The sequence below is a fragment of the Phalacrocorax aristotelis genome, chromosome 9, assembly GCF_949628215.1.
Source record: "Phalacrocorax aristotelis chromosome 9, bGulAri2.1, whole genome shotgun sequence".
Taxonomy (NCBI): domain Eukaryota; kingdom Metazoa; phylum Chordata; class Aves; order Suliformes; family Phalacrocoracidae; genus Phalacrocorax; species Phalacrocorax aristotelis.
The window spans coordinates 20,537,814-20,560,579 of record NC_134284.1 but is presented as its reverse complement, the minus strand read 5'-3'; the positions used below and the strand labels follow the sequence as shown (position 1 = coordinate 20,560,579).

General features: G+C 44.7%; 1 protein-coding gene across 1 annotated transcript in view; it reads right to left on the bottom strand.

Annotated features, from left to right (window-relative positions):
- RIN3 (Ras and Rab interactor 3) overlaps positions 1-22,766 on the bottom strand; it is a 71,560-nt gene that overhangs the window by 12,211 nt on the left and 36,583 nt on the right. The window contains exons 4-7 of the mRNA XM_075103746.1: positions 15,326-15,398; positions 12,216-12,307; positions 6,125-7,600; positions 3,361-3,669 (exon numbers count right to left, since the gene is read on the bottom strand). Of these exons, the coding sequence (XP_074959847.1) occupies positions 3,361-3,669; positions 6,125-7,600; positions 12,216-12,307; positions 15,326-15,398 (1,950 nt within the window). The remainder of the gene's footprint in view (positions 1-3,360; positions 3,670-6,124; positions 7,601-12,215; positions 12,308-15,325; positions 15,399-22,766) is intronic.

Below are 22,766 nucleotides of genomic sequence, written 5' to 3'. Positions count from 1 at the left end.
GTTTTTTTCTACATAAGATTACAGTGCTTCTATATAGATCAGCTATGTGCCCAACTCTCCCTGTGGGTATTGGGGCATTCCTTCCAAATGTAGGAGCAGTCAGAGATTTGGAAGCTTACAGCTCCCCATAAGTCCTGCCTCATACTTTTTTTAGCGCACAGATAAAAAATAAGCCACAGAAAAAGAAATGCCAGATGGGGGGTGGGTTTCCAAACTCTTCTTTTTCTATTCTTTTAATGCATATTATTCTTACTAATGACTCCTAGTATTTTTAGCAGGCAGGTTACATATTTTTAGATTGTAGGTTACATTCTTAGAAGCGTATGTTGCCATTCTGTAAGTTTGCAAAGAACTTGGAAACCTCAGTAAGATACTGCAATGCTATCATAATTGTCCTTTTGGGGAAGATTCACTTACTAATATCGCTGCCTACACTGTACATGTGAACATCTGAACCAGTACCCCTGAACTCCTTTTATAGCCAGCGATGAACTAATCAATATCATCAGTGGAGTTCACCATGAGTCATCTCACCCTAAAGCACACACCTACATCAAGCCAGATGAATCAACTGAACTGCATGGACTAAGTACCCATTGCCTATAAAGAGAAGTTAGACATGATAACCATCTGTGGCCACCTACAGCTAGATGTAACTTGGGATGAGTCCTACTTCAACATAGATCTATATCCTATAGTTGTACTCAGAGGTCTGCTGGGAGAAAGGTGTATTGACAGGGACCATGAACTTGCCTTCCTGATTCCTTGTGATGAATCAGATCCACTAGCTGATTGCCTTCAACTTCAGGGAGAAATGTCGGTTTAAACCAACTAAGAATCCAACCCGCTCAGTTCTAAGTACCAGGGAGTTAAACCACAGCCAATTTTTCAGGCAGATTTTGTTATGTAGTACAAAGTGCAATCAAACCAAAGAAATCCTTCTTTATTAAAAAGGCTGACTTCAAAGTTTCATGACTCTTTCAGCAGTGCAAAGATGGGCACTACGACAGGCACAGATGTTCCCTAGTAAGCCTATCCCTAGTTTTAAAGAAAACTTGGTACCTCTTGGGACACCCTGGCCAAACCTGGACTGCCGTACATGGGTCTCAAAATATTAAAAAACTTGTGTTTTCATATGGGTCTGAACAAAAAGGGTGCTTGATTTGGTATTTGCACTTTGCTTTGAGATATGAAACCATATTCTCAGGTCAGTTCATCCAACAGTCAGCCTAAAGTGAATAAAGACCTGGCCTGAGCTAACAAATTGCAAATGAAACCAGACAACAAAGGTAGCTATCATGTTACTGAACAGAATTTTTCTGACAGAGGTAGACTGATTTTGGTCCTGAGGCAGAGGGAATGACTAGTTTTGAGTTCTACCTGCTCTGATCTTGGAAGAGGAGGAAACTTTCAAATTCAGCAGTGAGTAAAAGGAGCTAAAAGAAGAACAGACTATTGCACAGGAAGCCAAGCATGACCTCTACTCTTCCTGTGCTCTCAGCATTGCCTCAGGGCTGGCTGAAAGCAAAAGGGGCCCTGGGCTGCTACTCTCAAGATGGGCAGAGAGTAGAAGGAGAACTCCTACCAGCTGAAATCTGGTTTGAGTAGCCTGCAGCATGCTCTTCTGCACACCAACAGCTGGGAATTCCCTGTCAGAAAAATATTTCAGTTTGTGGAATGCTTGTCTTTGCCAGGTGGAAAATCGAAGTTATCAGGGGTCAGTTCATTCTGTTGAAAAGGTTTCACACGTTTCACTTCTAAGTGGGTATACAGGACATTTCACTCAATTTCTCTCTGAGTCCACTGTCTTCTAGGAGTTAGACTACAGCATTCTCCTCCCCTTAATCTCTTTTTCTGGTCTGAATTCATTGGGGTACATTTCCTTAATGCCAGGCCAGTTTTCTTCTGACCAGGCCCTGATATGCATCACTGAGCATATATACTGGAGAGGGAACTGGATGCACAGGGCTGAAGTCAACTTCTGATCTACACCCTGGTTGCAGTAGTACTTAACATGAGAAAACAGCTGAGCTGGCCGAAATGAAGCACTTTGGTTAACATAGCAAACCACAATGAAATCCTCTGATTTCATGAATGCCAATCTTTCAAAACATGTAGGGGTTTTTGAATTATTTCCCTGACCCCTAGTTTCTGTTACAGAAAATGACACAACGGCGTTTCCTGCAACAGAGAAATTCCAGCCCTGTGACAGATACGTAACTTACCACCAGCATTGGAAGGAGACTGTGTTTCCTATGTGGGTTTTAATGGGGCATACGAGTCTTTGATCTACACCAAATTTACTCTCAAACTTAACACAGCTGTTTTAACAAAGTTACAGCAAATTCCTCTACATATGTCCAAATCTTCTCATAATACTTGAAGACAGTCAGAGGTCGTATCCACCCTGCAGCTTAGGCTCAGCCCTGGGGTGGCTTTTTGCCCTGCTGTTAATGTGTCTGGTCATTGAACCTTGCTGCATACTGTCCAAGGGATGATCCTGAGGTGACACAGAAGGGACACAATTCCTATATAAGTGCTCCAGGGATGTTGTCAGTACAAAATAAAGCAGGACCGCTAAAAGCATCTTTGGAGATTTTGAGTTCTTGAACAACTGCAGGTTGTTGCAAATTAATATCTGGCTTCTCTCCAAATTTATGTGTGGCTGGTCATCAGCTTACCAGTTTACGAAGAAAGCTCTTATTGGCAAGGCAGATTCCTGGAGGAAGGGGCTTCCTGGTCTATCTGCAAAAATGCATCTTTTCTGCAGCCCAAAGGCTTAATGTGTTCATTTAGTGGTTGGCCTGAGGCTCAAGTTATATTTACACTCAGAGCACATAATTCCTCACAATGAAGAAGCGCAGTAGTGGCTTTTGGAATTTACTGGAGCATCAGGAATTAGTAGCAAACAGTATTAGCATTCTGCATCTCCTCCTCAATTTAGGCAAAACTTTGTAAAGGCCAAGTCAAGAGACTTTTCCCAAAGACCCATTCCTAGAATTTATCATTGAGCTGCTACAAGTTGGGACAGACTTCTGAGGACTTATGGAGAGCTGTGTGAAAACCTGTGCAAAAAGGACATTACCCATAAAACACACCCGTATAGACATCTGTTTTTCTGGAGTTATGCAGCTTAAAGTTAACCAGGTAGCATCTTATACCTGATATTAGCGCAAAGGACTTCACCGTCACTAACCAGCCCATTCTGAACACAGCCTGTGTACAGCTGATACCAAACACACCAACAATTACTGTTACCTCCAATCTGAATATTATCACATCAACTGTATCATAAACCCCGTTCCTTTGATACATGGAGAAGGACCAGTGAGAGATACCATTTCAGTAGGAGTGCTGTACCTGGGTTTCCCTGAGCCATGGAGTCATAGATGAGCTTGCAGGACTTCAGCAAGATGGCAATCTTCTTTTCTGGGGAGTAGGCCTTGTTCATGGTTGTGAACTTGTGAAGGATCTTTTCCAGCACAACAGTTTCAGGCACACTGGTCGTGACGCCTAGGTCAGTGGTAGTCATGTTTTGTATCACAAGTTGGTTCTCTTTTAGCTGCTGTAAAGATCCATCTTTGTTGTGGATTTCTTTTAAGTAAGTATCAATGGCTTCTTTTAAAGGTTTCAGGACGCATTTGTACAAAGCCGTCTCAGCAATCACTTCTACATAGAGAAGAGAGAACACAAAAGTCCATGATAAATAATCAACACAGTAGTACAGGTGCAAGTAAGACTCCTAAGAAAGCATGTGATCGGTTATTCATGCACTACTGCATAGCTGTGAGTAGGGAACAGGAATTACATCCCAGAAAGTAAACATTTCATTACCAACACCCTCCAGAAGTTCTGGATAGGCTTGAGAAGAACATCAGTGGGCAGCCTCTGCCACTGGAGCCATAGAAGAGTTCCTGCTACAGCAGCCCCTGCTCTTTGAATCCTGGCTGACCAGTGCGGTGCTGTCAGGCAGCAGGAAAGCCAGCTTTGGGAAGAGACAAGGATCCTCACCTAACTGTGCTTCTTTTCACAGCCCTGCCCTTACAGATGCCCAAGTGGGATTCATCTCATATTCATTCTGACATCTTCCTCTCACCTGTTTGAGATACTCACTTTGGGATGAAATCAGTTGCACCCTCAAAGTGCCCCTTTCTCCGCAGTGACTGAAAAGGGGCTGTAGCCACCAGCTCAGTGGCAGACACCAGCATCTGGTCAGAAGTTTCTCACCCTTCCTACTCAAGTGACTCTAACTTACTGATACTTCAGTAACCTCTTACACCACCTGTGGATGAGGAAATTGTGTGGATTGAGCGCTAGCTTAATATGCAGGCAGAGACAAAAGGAAGCATGAGAGACTGTGAGAGAGTCTGTTGTCTGACTCCTAGAAACCAGAGGCAGAGCTAGAGGGACTGCAAGGGATCCTCTTGTCACCCCTGCACTGAGGCAAAAAGTCACTGGCAAAAAAGTTCATCCACTCAGTCAGTGCAGAATGAAACAAAGGGCAGTAACATTTGTGTATACAAAATGCAACTACTTTAAAGAATCAAGAGAATCAGTCAGCCTAAAGCAGGACAAATTCAAATGGTAAATCTTCCATCGTGGGATTTCCTGTCCTCCCCAGGAGAAGGCAGTCTTCCCTATACTGACTGGGCCATATCATCCTGTTAAGCAACTGCCAGTGAACAGGACTAGATCTAACCAGGTGTGTCTGTGTGAAGGTGGGGGGATCCTTGCACACACCCAGCTCTACCAAACAGAACAAGGACACTTTCTGCTTCCTCTCCACCTTCCCTAATCAAGATTCAAGACAGACTTCTCTGTGCTGACACACCCTCCACTTTGAAGAAAGGGCTTATTGGGACAAAAATTGCAGGTGTTACATGACGTGCATGAGAAGTGAAATTGTAGCTCCCCTCTCCTAGCCATGGCAAGGGGCTGGCAGCAGGTCTGTTCTGTGAAGGAAACTGCAGGATCATGTGATGCCTTTGCTGGCTGGGAAATAAGTCATCAGGTCCTGCTGAGACTGACAGCTGAGTGCCTCTGGGTCCTGGCTCACCACTTAGCTGGGGCCCACCTAACACTGGAGCTGCAAGATCCCCTGGAATCCCTGATTATTTCTGTAGTTGGCTATGTTCTGTGTCAGGGGTCTTCAAGCTCCCAGATTGCTTTAAGCCAACTTGGGGTGTCTCATAAATAGCTGTGCATTTGTTCTCAGGTCCTCAAGAAAGAGTTTTAAGTCACAAGAGCATGTGAATGCATGCATGCACGCTTTTTCTGGCCATATGGCTTTGACTGGGATAAAAAATGCTACAGCTCTTTGTATATTCCCTCATGAATGTACATTAAACAGGCCAGTCCATTTCTTAGCAAGGAGGGAAGTAGCACATTACTCCCTCACAGAATATTGAATGAGAAGCAACAAAATACTCTAATCTGCCAAAAATATTATTTTCCTCCCCAAAGGCAAACTATGTGCCAAATAGAGGTGAATGCTGCATTTTGGAGCCAGCAGTGGTCTTGCAGCAGGCAGCACTTCTGCGCCTCTGAGATCTGAGGAGCACAGAGTGGGACCAAGTGATTCCTCTAGTCTGCCACTCAAAATAATCCTAGTCTTGTCTGACACAGTGACTGACCCTTAATCTGGCTGCCACATGCAGGGAGTTCTCCATCCTCACTGCAGAGTGTTGGGCAGTGGACATGGAAGGCCATGGGGAACACAGCTGTGCAGGGGGATGTTGGCCTTTTGTGTTTCCAGTGAACACAGTTCTGTGTGTGTGTGCCTATGTATACATCCATATGTATACACACACACAAATTTGTATGTGTGTATATGTATATGCATATATACATACATATACATCTCACACACAAAAACACACATCTCTTCTGCTTAAACTATTCCCTTTAAAGCATTCATAATGGGATTTTCCCCCTCATTGGACTCCCAGTTTTCAGAACTTCTCCTGCAAGTGCTGGCAACCACAGAGCACACTTCAGTTCACACCCCTCAGCTTTTAGGAGATGGTTTATAATTCTGTAAAGCAGAACCTGTGTCTGCATAATCCAGTCTTCCTCCTTACTTTCCCAAATTCTGCCTGAGGATAAGTAAAGCACAGTCACCTACCTAACTGTTCCTCGGTGTAGGAGGATGGGTCTATCAGAGATTTCAACTCAGTGCTCTGAACTAAGTAACTCTTCAGCTGTGTCATCATCATTCGGATTTCTTGGAGCATCTCTGTGCTGGAGCTTTGCTTTGCCATCATCTCTAGACTATACACTCTGTAGTCCCGCACCAGGTTGCCAAAGTATGAATCCTTGTCCTGTGCCAGCTCCACTATCTTCTTCTGCAGCTTCCTGTCACTAGACAAAAAGACTGTGAAGACATTGGACAGGCTTACAAAGGACAGCCTGTTCTTGGCCTTGCCCAAGATCATGGAGTGTGTTTTTTTACCGGATGAACTACTTGGCACCTCCAGGTCATCCTCTGTGCTGCTGGTGGAGTAGGAGTCTGGCTCTGATGCTGATGTCTGAGCCATGGCACTGCCTCCCGGGCCCTCCAGGGAGGAGTGTGAACCTTTCAGTTCAGAGCTGATGGATTTGCGGTCATGTCTCTGTTCAGTCTTGGTGTGTGTGCAAGTGCCACCACCTTCCACTGTAGCTGAGCTGCCCTTGCACAAAGCCTGTGCCGTGGCAGTGGCCGCCTCTGCCACTGTTCTTTGCTTTGACTGGCACGAGCTGTGGATTCTTGGTGCATTGGAAAGCCTCTTCCTTCTTGGTGGTGGGATAGGAGGTGACTTTCCTTTCTCAGTGGCATTGCTTTGTATCTCGGGCATGTCTTCCTTCTTCTCTGCAGGTTCAGGCTTTGTCTCCTGAAACTGTGATACAGCCCTTTCTGGAACCTCCCCAGGCATTTCTACAGCCTTTTTGCAGAGCAACCTTTTATCTCTGCTCTCTGAACTTGTGTCTTGTTTTCCTTCTGTCCGTTCCCCTTTCAGTGTTTCACAACTTCCAGGCTTACCCACACAGGTCTCCTCTGAGGTCTTCTTGCACGGCCAGCTCCAAGAGGGGACAGAAGGCTGGGTGCCCTTCTTGGGGCTTGCTGCCAAGGGCTTGTTGACTGGGCAGCTCTGCTTCCCTTCTTCTGTATTGTTACCGCCCTCAATTTTCATTTCCTTGATGCTCTTTCCTAGTGGCTGAAGAAGCAGGTCGTTTTCTTCACAGGCAGTCATGGGATGGTGCAGGAGCTTCAGAGATTTCTCAACGTGAGTGAGAGAAGGTGGAGGTGGAGGTGGTCGGCGGGGAGACTTCCTTTCAGTGAGTGTGGTGGCGGAGGGGAGATCAGCGCTCACAGCATGGCTTTTAGGAGGAGGTACCTCTGGAGGAAAAGGATTACTGCACTCTTCTATAAAAATAGGATTCACGAACCACAGCCTGTCATTTCCTATTGACAGCTCAATTTCACATGAGCAGTGGTTTGTGCTACTTGCAAAATACTGGGTAGATCTTAAACTGTCTGCTGGGGCAGTGCTGAAAGCAGAATCTTTTGCAGGGTGGGACAACTCCTCTCCTCTTCTGTGGTTTAAGGAGGAATCCCAGAAATCTGTTGAAAGAAAGAAAAAGAAAGAAAGAAAAGAAAGAAAGAAAGAAAAGAAAAGAAAGAAAGAAAGAAAGAAAGAAAGAAAGAAAGAAAGAAAGAAAGAAAGAAAGAAAGAAAGAAAGAAAGAAAGAAAGAAAGAAAGAAAGAAAGAGAAAGAAAGAAAGAGAAATTAAATAATGCTTTGAGATAATTTTAGCTGCTAATGGTATGTAGAAGTCCTACTTTTTGTTAAAAGAATGGTACACAAGTTTTCACACCTCTGCACAAAACAGCGTGAAGAAGGATTGCCTGTTTCATGTGTGTGAGATTCTTGAAACCAGAGGAGACAAGCTCAGAAGTTTCAGCAGAATCCTCTTTCCTGCCAGTTTTAGGACACTTATCTAGTGAAAACTTAATGCTGTGCAGCCTATGCAGTGTGAGCAGGAAGGTACAAGTAAGAAATATGAGTGACTGTGAAAAAAAGGGGTCTACGGCTTGTTCAGTGATTGCTACCCTCCAAATGCAAATAACTGGATACCTGAGGTGAGGATGTGAAGACCCCAGGTGAGTTCTGTCTCCCTCTTGCTGACCGTGGGAAGGTGCACAGCTGACATATATACAGCCTGGACCCAACATGCACTGGGAGCACAAGAGACATCAGATGAAGATGATTCTACTATGCAGCAAGCTCATGTGGCAGTGTCTGTTCTACAGAGGCCCTGCTCTGCAGTACAACCAGCCTGGAAACATATGATTTTAAATACCTTCCATAGATTAAAATTACCATTAACATCTATAGCTCTGGATGATGATTATCCATAGCCATGCCCACTCTGTTTTGCACCTTGCTTTCAGACTGCCTGCCTGCAGGTGTAAGAGAGGAAAGATGGTGCAAAAGACTGTGTACACAGGAAGGTTGTATACTGAAGGACTAAAGAGTAGTTAACTACTTCAGTGCCATCGACTGTGACTGGAAAAGGAAGATGGTTCTTCAGATGCAAGTAGTAATTTCTCTATGTCACAAACCTCTTATTAAAATTTGCCTTTGAATAACTGCTTTTTTAAAAGTGACCAAGATTTGTATATCTTTTGAATAGATTCAGGATCACATTTAACATTTTTCCCTTCCCCCAGAGCTGAGTTTTCAAACCAGCTTGCTTAAAGTCCAGGGTCCACTACTGAAAGCATCAGGAAACAGGATCCTGCAAAACCCATGTGTTCAGACCAAGGTAAAGGGTATAAACCTCTGAGGGTATTCACTGGGTGAGGACTGTATAGATGCCCACAGATTTAGGGACAAGGGGAAGATGGGAAGTTCTGAAAACACAAGGATGCAGATACATAACTGCTATGTAAATAAAGTAAATAACTATTTCAGCATGCTTGGGTCCTGGACACAGAGCTGACACAGACAGCACACTCTTTTGGGTGGACTTACAGGGGATGTGAACAACGCTGCCACACAGCACCCAAACCCTGCCCCATGCTTGGTGTCAAGCCTGTCTCACTGCAAAACCATCACATGCTGGGCACAAGAGTGGATGGATGATGCTGCACACATGTGGGATGGCCCTTAGTACTGAGAATGCAGTACAGCTCTCAGGACGGTGCTTTCAGCTGTGCCTTGCCAGGGCCCCGTTCTCCTGCCGGCTGCACCAGCGTAGCCCCACCGCATCACAGGGAAGGAGACGCAGGGCTGAGCTGCCCAGATCCCTGGGCACGGTCTGCCTGTGCCTCTTCCTAAAAACCAGCACCCCAGAAAGACTCAAAGGGACTTCTAGTTAGGAAGGTCATAGCAGAACTCAAAACAGAGCAAACAAACTCTTCAGCTAAAGCCAGTGCAGAACTCAGGGGTGAAACACATTCAGATAAAATCTCTCCCTTGCCCACTGCATCCCCAAAGACAGGCCACTTCTTCCCATTTTTCTCCCCAGTGTAGCTGTGACTTTTGATGGCTTCCTGCTTGCAGCCAGCTCCATGCCGTTGCTGGCAAAACCACCTTCTTTCTGCTGCCACTGTGATCTGCCCTCTGCAGGGCTGTCCTGTTCCCCCTCAGTGCCCTGAACCCGCTGCTGGCCTTGCCTCCCTCTGCCAGAAATGTGGTCCCCTGGGGCACACCCAGCTGCCCGAGAGACAGGGACTGTCCCTTCCCTCCAGCAGGTGCAAGTGCTGCAGGCAGGGCAGGGCAGCCAGGATGACGCCTCGCTGCCCCTGCACTCCCTCTAACCAAGCCTTTCTATAACATAGGCACAGAGTAAGCTATGCACAGGTGAATTAAAAGACTGTCCGTTCCCATTAGGATAAAACAGTCGATTTAGCCTCTCACCACCTAGGCTAGTGTCCATGGCTAATTTGACTTCATAAGCATGACACCAAGTTTTCTCAGGGAGGCTGAGGTTAGAACAGCTTTATTCTCTGATTTCCTATCATAAGAGGGAGGAGAACAAAACAGCTTAAAATTAAAGTATAGCCAGGAACAGCAGCACTCTTGACAGAATTTGGGAGTAGACATGCAGATGCAACCGCACCTAATAGCATCACTGCCAACCCCCTCACATCTGAGACTGTCTGGGGTATGATTTCCTTTAAACACTCCAACTCTACTGGGTATCAGCAAATGCAAGACTGGACGTTGCTTGTTTAAGTCAGAATATAATGTGGTGGAGTCTCATGGGCTGAGGAAATGGTGAGTAAACCAATCTACAAAAGGGAAGTTGGTTATTTTTCTCAGCAGTGGTCAGCGTAAGACACTGTGACGAAAATGCAATGCTCCACTCAGACTGAAGGACCAGATGAGGTAGTCTTACCAAGGGTTACACTGCTGCTTCAGAGAGGGTGTTTCCTAGCCCAGCCACACTGTCTCATACGGCAGAAAAAGTAGTTTGATTGTGCCATTGCTGTCCTGGCTTTTCCCTTAGCTTACACTACAGGGGGGATAATTAAGCAGTTCTTTGAGACTTTGTCATGTCTGTGATGGTATGTGCAATTTGTGCAGTGCAGTCATGCTACTTGACCTGCTAAAATGCCTTCTGCACCAGCGAGGTCAGGACTAGAGGGCCTGCAGTACATCCTCTTTGACAATATACATAACAGCCAGATCCTTTGTGGAACAATCGAGCTCAAAAAACATATCACTGAAATAAACAGAAAGCAACATATGAGAATTTCAAACAATGCTAGCTTTCCTTTGTGACTGCCACTTAGGCAACACTTATTGTTTGTGTACCCATTTGCACCCATTAAATTTTTGTTCCAGGAAGCAGTAAAGAGCATCACTCATTACTTCAGCCTGTTTGACTTTACTGAAACAGCATGGCACTCCAAGAAGCTGGCATCTTTTCCCAGGAAATCTTTACACAACAGCAGGTTTTCTTCAGTTGTCAAAATTTTTCCTGGAATGCAATGTACTATGGCAAGCAAACCTCCAAGCATCACCACTTTTATGTCCACCAGTGTACAGGAGAGAAGGAAGAAGACTACAACCAACATTGCTTTGGTGCTTGTGCTTTAGTTAATCCTTTCTTTCAGAAGTTGCTGGAGACTGTTGCCTGAGTCAGGGTCTCCTCTGCTGGCTCAAATTAGATGGAAGATTGGAGAATCACGATACACTTCTTACATTTTAATCCAAATGTTTGCACTTGTTATATTAAAATTAACAATATATTTACAGCTTGCTATCTCAAGTTGCAAGGAAGATTTCTTTAAGCACTAAGTGCTGGGTGGACACCCATACTCAAAGATGCTTTGACAAATTGGAACATATTCAAAATAGAGGATGCCGAAAGTGTTAGAGGCAAATGTGATGGTCAAACTCAACAGAGCTGCCTGAACTGAAACCAGTGGGGTTTACCCATGCCTTCTGGGAGGTATAATGCAGAAGATGCAAAAATAGATCCCCAAAGCTCCACGGTGCTCTAGTGAGTATCTCTAAGTAAGCTAACTTTTCAGTTTTCAACAGCTGAGGGAAAAACTGAAAAGCAAAGTAGCATGAGAGTGTCTAACTGTAATAGCTGTCTTGAGTGGAGTGTGTTAAATGGGAAGGAATAGGAAGGAGACCTCCTTTAGTTAACAGAACTCCATTTCCCAACTCTGTCTGATCTAAAATTTGCTCATTTGGTGCTGTCACTAAAAATAACATTCCTTTTTGTATCTGATTAATGTGAGGCGAGAGAACATACTGGGCCACTACACATTTCTCTGCCAACTAGAAATCCCACAAGAGGAAGCAGAAATCTCAAAATTAAAGAATATCTCACTTCTATCAGCATTGCCCCCACACATCAGAAAGGGAAATTGCAAAGGTGTTTTCCTTTTTTCATATACCTCAGATGCCAACTATTTCCAATGTGTGTAAGCTATCCTGAGAGGCTGTGCTATGCTTCAGTTGTTGAAAGCCCCAGCTTATACAGTGAGACTGCAGGTCCCATGCCCTGCACAGAAGTCCAAGAGGAGGTTTACATCCAAAGGGGTGAGTGGCCTTTTTTCCAGTGTGCTTCTATAAGCCTAAAGATCGTAAATATCTTCTCTCTTGCGTTCAGGCCTCCTCAGCTACTCTGAAGACAATAGTTCATCTATCCACCAGTTGCACTATGTCTGTGTGAGGCATCATGGTTCTCACAAGCTGCTTTGAGGGACTTACCTATCCCCAGACTAGAGATAATTTCAAGGTCCTGAAAACTACTGGCTTCTAATATAGCTTGAGGCAGCTTCAGGGTGAAGGGCAGCACATCTCTGTAAAAAGAAACACAGTGAAAAACCAACAAAAGAATAAACCCCACAATTGTTAGGAAATCCGGATTTTATTGTTGGTTTTAGTGACTGGATTTGTTCACAATTTCAGCTCTGTTCTGCAATGTCCTGGATGTTGTCAAAGGAAGATCTCATGGCCAGTAGAGCATCATGGACATTGTGCTGGCCTGGGTTGCTCTGATTTCACAAGAGATCACCAGCTCCTATGGTGATGCTTCATGCCATGCTGCTGGCTTAATCACTGCACCTTGGCTTCCTCCTCCGAAAACAGCAGGAACACCTCTCACCTCAGGGGAGGCCACAAAGGTTGAAATACCTTCCCATGAAAAGTGAGGTGTTGCAAACGGTAATTACTGTAATTAGAAAAGCCATTTTTTCTGGTGTGGAGGGGATTTGGAGTCCTTTTTCTTTCTGTTTACCCCTGTCTCCCCACCCTGCTTCCTCTTTTAACAATCAGTGTAAGTGTAGGGCACAGGGACACAGCAAGGCACAGTGGGATTAGGGAAGGAAGACCCCTCCTGGGGAAGGGAAGCCCCTGGGTGAAGCGACCGACAACGATGAAGTGCTGCATGATACTGAGAAACACATATATCCCTCTATTCTCTGCTCTCAGTCTTCTGATTGCTTGGTTTCTTGAAAGATGCTGTATTTTTACTAAAAGAAAGATGCACTTTCTCAGAGGATGTTAGTCGGGTTTCACTGAAACACAGTCTCAAATAATTTAACGGAGCTCTTGTGCTGGTGGTGAACTGTTCAGGTTTGCCTCTTGCCCAATGACAATTTGCTAAACCTGTTCCTACCTCAATTCCCATTCTAACAAGGACTAGAAAAGCCAGTAATAATAGTCCCTAAAAGGTAGCAAGGAATGGTGCAGGGTCTTTTTACACATAAAAATATTTAACAAAATGTTCTGCAAGAGGCAGGAAAATATTTTAGAAAAAGCTGCCCTTGTGAGTAGGTGGTCTCTACTACACAAATGCACACCCCAAAAATGGCATGTGACTGCAGAGCTGGGGAGGACCAATCTGTTGACATATGAATGCATATTTTTGCGCTTATTAACAGACACATATCTTACTGATGTACTGTGTACTCCATGGGTTCTTTGTGCACCACTAAGCACTCGTCACACTGTTTGACATAAACCTATGTGGTCCCAGGATTATTTATTTTTCATGCAGATATCAGGTTTAAAAGAGGAAGAGGGTCCATGGACCTTCTGCTTTCTTTGTTTGTTATTGTTATATACATGAGTAGTTCCCTTCTATTCCTTTTTACTTTTTTTTCGATAGAAAAATGCATCTAAAAGTCAGGAAACAAGAAGGCATTGCCCTAATAGAAAAAAAGTATGGTTTTATTCATGGGGCAGCAGCTTGCAGAGAAGACACCAATTCACTTGTTACCTACAGGTGCTATTTCTGTGATCTAAGGTAATCTATCCAGGCCAAACTTTCTTTTGAGAAGAGCCTGTCAGCCCTGACAAGCTGTTTCCAGCTATTTATAGATAACTATTTACTACAGCCCTGAGAACAGGCCTCCCCACTCACCATCACAGAGGGCTCCTACAAGCTGCCAGAAAATGGTAGGTCAGTGCCTAAGCAGCCTTTTTATTACCTACTTCTCTCAGAAAATTTTTCCCTATTTACCTTGTCTTTTGACAACAACCTGAGAAATCACATGAACAATCTGAATGTGTATTTGACATCCAGAAGTAACATCTATAACAGGAACTAAAAGAAAAGCTTTTCTTTCTTTCTGGGACTCTTTCTTAAGCCATGATCCTTCCTGCAGGAAAGCAGAAGCGAGCAGATTTTCTCTCCCACCAGCCATTTGACTAGAAATGCCCAATTCTTGTTTGCATTTGGGCTCTTCTTTGCTCCTTTGGTAAGACAGAAATATTTGTATGTGGCTGGGTTTATGCCCTTTCTATAGGGTCTATACACATCTAGATGGCTAAATGTCTTTTCACTGATGGGGGTGAGACAGAGCATGGTCCCTTGTGTGTGGGTAGGAGTCCTGGCCCAGCAGTGTTGAACTCAGCTGGCTGCAGGAGCAGCCCCCAGAATAGTGCAAGTATTACTGGCTGGGTAAGTTGCAGCACGCTGTACCATACCATAGATAGACTGTTCCTACTACGTGACCTAACCAAGTCACTAGCACGGCTGCCTTGTAAGCATATCCTGACTCTCCTTTCCCCTCTCAAATGGCAATAACTACTTTAAGAGTCATCTAAGTTTATATAGGGGAAGTCAAAAGTTTACATCAAACTCAAAACCAGGCCTGGTGTAGCATGAATGGGGTAAGTAGGTTGTGGAGGTATTGCTGCAGTGTGCTAAGCACACACACACAGATTAGAGGAGACTGCAGACCCACAGGTTTAATGACACAGAGGCCTGCATCAGCTGCTGATCAAAACTTGCTGTAATGAAAATTACCTTACAGGTCTTTCCCGCCTCTGTGCCCACTACGTTTGGCATTTCTGTGCTGAGCAAACAACTAAGGTCTGTTCTTTATTTTATTTTCAAATTTTGACCTAAGAACAGAAATTATTTCAGAACTACTCGCCTTTTCAGATTCTCCGTAAGTGACTAAGTGCTCTGAGTCTCCTGCAGGCATCAGTCCACTAACAGGTTTGCTAAGTCACTGCCAGGTGTATGCTTAAAGCTGCTTTTATTAAAAGATGGTTAATCCAGGAACCTTTTTCCTCCCTGCCCTGCTAGCCCCAGTCCTGTGCATCGGTCCTTTGTGGGTGCAGCCCTACGGAACTTCCTCAGACAAAGCTTCCAGCTTCAGGGACAGCTGTGGTTATGGTGCACCTGGATAGAAACTAGGTGATCTGACCCCATCGTAGATAATAGCACCTGAAATACCTCCTACTCTGGCAGTTTAGAGGAAACCAGAGGAAACAGATGGGGCTGTGCTGTGACTGGACACTGGGGAAAGGCAGTCCAGAGGGGAGAGAGAAGTGACCCCTCCACCGGAGCAATTAATCCAACTCACCTACTGACACAGTAGAAGGCAACCAGTTTGAAGACATCCTCAAATACAAGGACAGATCCTTCCAGGTACAGAACTGATGAAAAACAAAAAAGACAGTCAGCAACCCTTTTCTTTGAGCTGTATGGTAAAAAAACCCTGGTGGGTTTGGCTCACACATTGTGTATTCTGCGACTGTCCAGTATTTGCATGGACTAATATGAAGAAGCATGAAGAGCTGGCTTCAGACTGCCAAACACAATGAATTTCTTCACGGAAACACTAAGGAAGAAATGTTTCATCCAGGCTTTCTGAATGATTAGCTCAAGATATCAGAATGTTGTGACATATATAATAGAAACTATAGAATAGAACTATAGAATAATATATAATAGAACTATAGAATAATAGAAACTATGGGAAGAAAAAAACCCCGGGTCACATCCAAAGGGTTCATTACAAGCCCATCTATGTCTGAGGATGTGCAGAATCCTGGGGCTGACCTTGTGACTCTCCATGTTGGAATCTAGTTTGGTCTGGATAGACAAAGCGCTTTGAAGTAAAAAAAATAGAAATTACTATTTCATTGCTATGTGTGTGGGCTCTGACCTGGGTCACGCAGGCAGTGGGAGCACAGCCTGTTTGTATCTCCCACCTTCTCCTTCCCATTGTGTTATACAGCAACAGCACTTTCCTTTAAGTGGCAAAATACAATCTATACCACACTGCAGAGTTCTTCAAGATGACCTCCTTTATAACATGATATTGTGTAGTCCAAATCTTACATGTTAGTATAGAGATTTTGACTCCTAAGCTAGAAAGAATTCACTGGCTAGTGGAGAAAATTTCACATTGACTGATAACCCAAGGCAGAAAGATATGAATCTGCAGAAGAGAGATGTCCATCATTGCTTCTGCTTTATAGTCTTACAAATTGTCTATGCCCTGTATGTACATAACGCACCATCACAGAAACTGACAAGTTTAAGGAAATCTGCAATGTTTTCTCAAAAATACCCCCTTACTGGTGGTGGAGAACTGGAGCACCAGCGCTGCACCATTCCTGCCACAGGAGCATGCTGGGAATCCTCAGGGAGCAGCACCAGCTCAAACCCACATAGCCACTCTGCGTCTTTCTCCGCTGTTTTCTAGGCCACAGTTCAGAGCTGTGGACACAAAGCTCAGCTGCTTCCTTGGTCTGCCATGATTCATAGAATCATAGAATGTCCTGAGCTGGAAGGGACCCACAAGGATCATCGAGTTCAACTCCTGTCCCTGCCCAGAACAACCCCAAAATTCACACCATATCTCTGAGGGCATTGACCAAGTGCTTCTTGAATAGCATCAGTCTTGGTGCTGTGACTGCCTCCCTGGGGAGCCTGTTCCAGTGCTCCACCACCCTCTGGGTGAAGAACCTGTTCCTAATACCCAGCCTAAACCTTCCCTGGCACATCCTCCTGCCATTCCCTCACGTCCTGTCATTGGTCACCAGAGAGAAGAGATCAGCACCTGCCCCTCCTCCTCCCCTTGTGAGGAAGCTGCAGACCGCAATGAGGTCTGACCTCAGCCTCCTCTTCTCCAGGCTGAACAAAAAAAGTGACTTTAGCCCTTCCTCATACGGTTTCTCCTCTAAACCCTTCACCAGCTTCGTGGCCCTGCTCTGGACACTCTCCAGTAGCTTTATATCCTTAATGTACTGTGGTGTCCAAACCTGCACCCAGCACTCGAGGTCAGGCCACACGCAGAGCAGAGCGGGACAATCCCCTCCCTCGACCGGCTGCAGTGCAGGGCTTGAGGCACCCCAGGGCACGGTTGGCCCTCTTGGCTGCCAGGGCACGCTGTTGGCTCATGTCCAGCCTGCCATCAACCAGAACCCCCAGGTCCCTCTCTGCAGAGCTGCTCTCCAGCCTCTCATTCCCCAGTCTGTGTGTACATCCAGGGTTGCCATGCCTCAGGTACAAAATCTGGTGCTTGCCCTTGTTAATCTTCATACGGTTGGTGATCGCCCAGCTCTCTAGTCAGTCCAGATCTCTCTGCAAGGCCTCTCTGCCCTCAAGAGTGTCAGCAGCTCCTCCCAGTTTTGTGTCATCAGCAAACTTAATTAGTATTCCTTCCAGTCCTGAATCCAAGTAATTTACAAAGAGATTAAAGAGTACCAGCCCCAAAATGGATCCCTGCAGAACCATGCTAGTGTCTGGCTGCCAGCCCAATGTAACCCTATTTAGTATAACCCTTTGAGCCCAACCCATCAGCCAATTGCTCACCCACTGCATTACTTGTTTATCGAGCTGTATGCTGGACATTTTGTCCAGAAGGATACTGTGAGAGACAATATTGAAAGCTTTACTGAAATCCAAAAAGATCACACTGACTGGCTTCCCTTGGTCAACTAGGTGGGTGACCTTGTCATAGAAGGAAATTGAGTCTGTTAAGCAGGACTTTCCCCCCATGAACCTGTGCTGGCTGGGACCAATGACTGCGTTGTCTTTCAGGTGTTCTTCAATAAGTCCCAGAATAACCTTCTCCATAATTTAACCAGGCACAGAAGTGAGACCGATGGGCCTATAGTTACTGGGGTCATCCCTGTTGCACTTCTTGAAGACTGGGACAACATTTGCCAGCTTCCAGTCAACTGGGACCTCTCCACATTCCCAAGAGCATTGAAAAATCATTGCGAGAGGTCTCACTATGACATCAGCCAGCTGATTCATGGCCCTGTGAAAGGTCTCCAGCTCCTTGCCCTGCGTGCCTGGTTATTAGTTCTCCTACAAAGCAGGGCCTCTGGCACCTGCAAGAGGGAGACATCCGCCTGACACTCCTCTCCCCCAGCTCCATGCACTGGCTCTTGTTCTCCAGCCAGCAGAGAATCCCAAGGGAAGGAAATGCTTAAGCTTGTCTCTTGTTCAGCTTCTCAGTTCATTCCCCAGACAAGGCATTTCCTTCTTTTACTTCTCCCTTTGTCCTAGCCCAGGCCCTGCAGGTTGCTATTTTGGGCTGAATACACCAATGTAGGCATTTTTTAAAGAGGCAAATGCCATATAATTCTCAGAAGTCATTCCTAACATCAATTTGCGTTGGATCAGCATGAACAGATCAACCTTCGTGTGCACGCTGATAACCAGACTGCAACGTGGAGTTTAAAACATACTTTGAGGAAAACAATCCCTTTTCCTCATTTTTCTCCCACAACTGGAAAAACAAATATTCAGCAAGTTTTTTCTTTTTCCTTAGTAAGAATCATGTTTCAGTCAGGGATTTTCATTAAACATCTACCATGAAAAATTCCTATACTTTGAAATCCATCTGCTTCACAGCTCTGACACAGGAAACAAAAATAAAGACAAAATGCAGTGTTGTTCCAGAGAATTAACCAAAACCCAAGAGTCTGAATTCACTCAAATCTCCGGCAATTAAATAAAGCCCTTTGTGTGGCTGATGATTTTAAGGACTTTTTTCTGTTAAGACCCACATGTTCACTTTGGCAACCCGAGTTGCAGGTGTACGTAGGAGAGCAGGCTGCACCTATACATGTTTACGGACATGAGCAGATCGCTTGGATAGGGACTAATGATTGTTTCTGTGCCAGGAAGCTCTGCCGCTTGGGAGCTTGAATTTTAGACAAAAGAATATTAGTTTGAGCTCCTCAGTGACAGGAGTATCCACACAGAAGTGCCCTGTCACCGTACAGCTACTCCTCCTCCCATATATACTTAAATAGGATAAAACACCAGAAATCACCAGGAATTATATAGCTAAAGCAGTCTAGGTACAAAAGCTACTGGAGCTTAAGGACAAGAGTTTTCAGCAGGTGGTATATAGAAACTGGACTGTCCCTGGTCTGCTCTGAGAAGTCATAGAAGGTAACAAAACCAAGTGTATTTGTCAGCAGGCTGGAATTCATCATAGAGAGACCCACAGCTCTGATGGGACATTTTTGGGAGGCCTGCAAACAAACAAGACTAGAGAACCACTGCTTTAGATGGATCGTTACTCAAGGTACCAGCACCATCAGGACCAATACTCTGCCCAAAACGTATTCTGAACAGTGACAGTGTCAAGCAGCCTGTGCAGACCGGGACCCACTCTCAGCACGGCACCCATGGGGAAAGCCTTGCAATCTCCTGTGGGGAAGGCCTTCCTTGGGAAAAAATGTAACACTTTTCCTTAACCTGTTTTTATCTAGACACCTGCTGACCACCAACAAGCATCATGATAAGCAGTTCTTCCTGACACCTTTGCTGTCGGGTGGCAGATGATGGGTTCAGTACAGCAACATCTCTTTTGGGAACAGCTGTCATTTGCTTGTAGAGACCATTAAGTGGGTCCTGCTGCATGTTTCTAATTCTTGGAAAGATGCAGAAAATAGCAAGTTTGTACAGCTAAAAGGGCTCTGCTTACCGTTGGGTACAACATATCTCTCCCCCAGTGTCATTACTGCCCTTAAGGCACCCTGCTCTGAGAAGACAGTCGGGAAGAGGTGCTTTTCTCTGGCTGCGGATGTGCTGTGCGTAGCTGGGGACACTTCACTGACATCAGCACTGCTGCTCAGGGACAGATCATGATGTTGCCATTTATAGGAACTCATGACTTTTGCAGAAGCTACAAGCAGATGCTTTTCTGCCAGACTGCTGTAATCTTGCTGAAAACTGCAGAGGCAAAATTCAACTCTCTTGGGCTTATAAAACTACACCCAGGGCACCTGAAGAGCAAGAAAATCATGACATCTCACCAGAACAGTGTCAGGATGTAAGAATATGATCAAAAGCAACAGCAAAAATAGGCTGGGTTCTGTGAGCCAAACATATCACCACAGCATATTGAATTTTACCTGATATACGGAAGCCCACAGAAAAAAAGTCACCTTCAGGAAATAAAAGGGGAAATGTGTAGATCAATGGGCAATTTTGAGCAATCTGAAACAAAGATATCAGAACTAATTGAAATTTGTTTATGGGTGAAGGAAGCATTAGTAACACAAACTAGTGGTTCACTGGTGACCATACTCTGTTTTGTGTCCTTTGTGCAACTCAGTAAGTGAACAGGACATGGCCAGGCTATGAACTGCTATAAATATTTATGATTGCCTTATGTTTCCTTTTACTACACCAGCATGCTCTGAAGCGTGTCATCTTTAGGCACTGACTGGAATTTGTCTTCATGTTTCCTGTACTCTTTATATCTCCCCATCATTTCTCCATCCAGATGCCAATATTTTTGCATCATACTGTCCCTGGGCATTCTGCATTTCTTTCCGCTTTGATTTTCCCCCACAGAATTGTGTTTGCTAGTCCTGGTGTTCTGGTCACGTGGACAAACCATCCCAATTTCCATCTTCTTACTGCTTACATGGGCCCACGGGACCCAATTACTACAGCTTCTTCTTGTCTAATGGCACTGTTAGTACTATTCACTGTTTTTGATATCTATGTAATGCTTCAGAGACATCCGAATTCAAAGATATGAATTCCTTATTCTGCAGCAGTTGAGTTAACAGAGGACTACTGAGAACACAACCATCCTCAGAAGTCCTGCTTGGGTGTGCTTGAGATACTCTTGTCTTTCCAGATTCTGGCAAACTATGAGATTTGTCATCATGGGAGTGATTCTACTTTTCTATTTCTTTTTTAAGTTTTAAGATTATAACTCCACAGACTCCTAACCAGACCTCTCATTGATGTTTCCCTTCTTTCATATAAGTCTCTGGCTTGATACCACAGTTGCCATGACTTTGCCTGCACCAACCTTTGCAGTAAGCAGCACTGGCCATCTTTGCTGCTGTTCTGCTACTCTCCGCCCTTTACTTGCTGTGAAGATGAGATCACTCCAAGGCAGAGGTTACCGACTTTCCTACTTCTAGATGTTGATGTTCCTAGCTGTTGTGTGGGCTGGGTTAGCAGTTTCCTACCCCTGGGGAATGAGCCCTGGGTATTGTAACAGAGGACTGCTGTGACTACTGTAACCCCGGTGCTGAGGCTGTTGCGTTTGTCATGATAAACTGCACTTGTTGTATCTGCTGTGCTTTACAGAGATGCGTGAGAACATGATGTAATGCCTTCAGGTTATTGCTTCAGTTCCCTGAGCACATGCAAACCTCCTTCTGCCCCTTCTTCATGCACTAGGCTGGTGGTGGTATTAAGAGAAAGAGCTTTAGCTGGAAAGAGGGGAATTTAGATTACCTTGGTGGAAGTCCTTAGGTGTTTACAGTGTCTTTCTGCAACAGCTCTGTTTGAAAGTTTCTAGTATCTGCTCCTGATGCTGTTGTATTACTTCTTGATGACTTTCTGGATGGTGTGCATGACCTTCAAGTGCTATGTTCTTGTAAAACACTGTCATTGTTTATCGGTTTTCTCTTGTCAAGGACTTTTTATTTCTTCTATAGTATGCTGCCTCTGCCTCTTCCATCTGATGTCTAAGCTTTAGCTTCCTTTTTGGTTGCATAGTTCTAGACTGTCTAGAACAACCCAGGTCTATTTTTTCTTTCTTGTGCTTTCTAGTGATTCTTTCATGAAACTGTCAGTTGTTTATCTTTTTTCCTTTCATCAAGGATGGGCAGAATCTTCCTTGGTTTGGACTTCTGCCAGTCTTCTGTTGTGCATCCAACTCATGCTTTCTCACAGAATTTCAATTTTATGGTTTCCTACAGAGTTTACTCTTTCTGTCCATGATGAAAAAAATCACTGCTGGTGGCAGTTCCTGGGAAATTGAAACTAATGAATTATGAAAGTGATGAAGTGTTAATAAGCTTGGGTCTGGAGTGTAAGAGAAATCTATTTTTAAACTATGTTTTTCACAAAATACAATTGTATTGTGCAGAATGAAATTAATGTCGTTAAAGAAGATGCAAAACACAGGCTTTTGCACTCTTCTCAGGCTGGGGTTGAGTGGAGGGGACACTCAGAGTTGACTGTTTCCCTGTGCACCATGTGCATATCCTGGTGCTAAGAGAAAGGACTGTCCTCACATCTAACAGCCACAGGGTTCTTGGCCACTCCACTGTACTTTGGCTCATCCACATTCACCCAAGCAGATGGGCAGCACCTTGGGGTCCACTTAGATTTTATGCCTTCAGTTCAGCAAAAAATCCTGCTGCTGCCTGGTCTTGTTGCCTCTGCTGCAGGATGCTTGAGCAGAAGCATGTTACAGTCATTTTGCTGCTCTGTTTCCTCCTTATTGCAATTAGTGTTTCAGCAGGGGTTGAGAAAGTGGCTCTCGATGGTACTTCAAGCACAGCTAACCCAACTACAAAGAAATGTGTTACAGCTCCTCAGTGCTTTCCATACAAGTTTCCATGTGGACAAGTCCCGGCAGGCCCATGGGCACTGCCAGCCATTTCAGGGGTTAAGAGCAGAGCACAGTCTGGTGAATGGCTGTTTGGTTTCAAAGCACTTGCCTTCTTTGTCAGATCCTCACCCTCCATCTCCTTTTCAGTGCTCAGATTAAGACCTTAAAGTCTGTGGAACTTCCA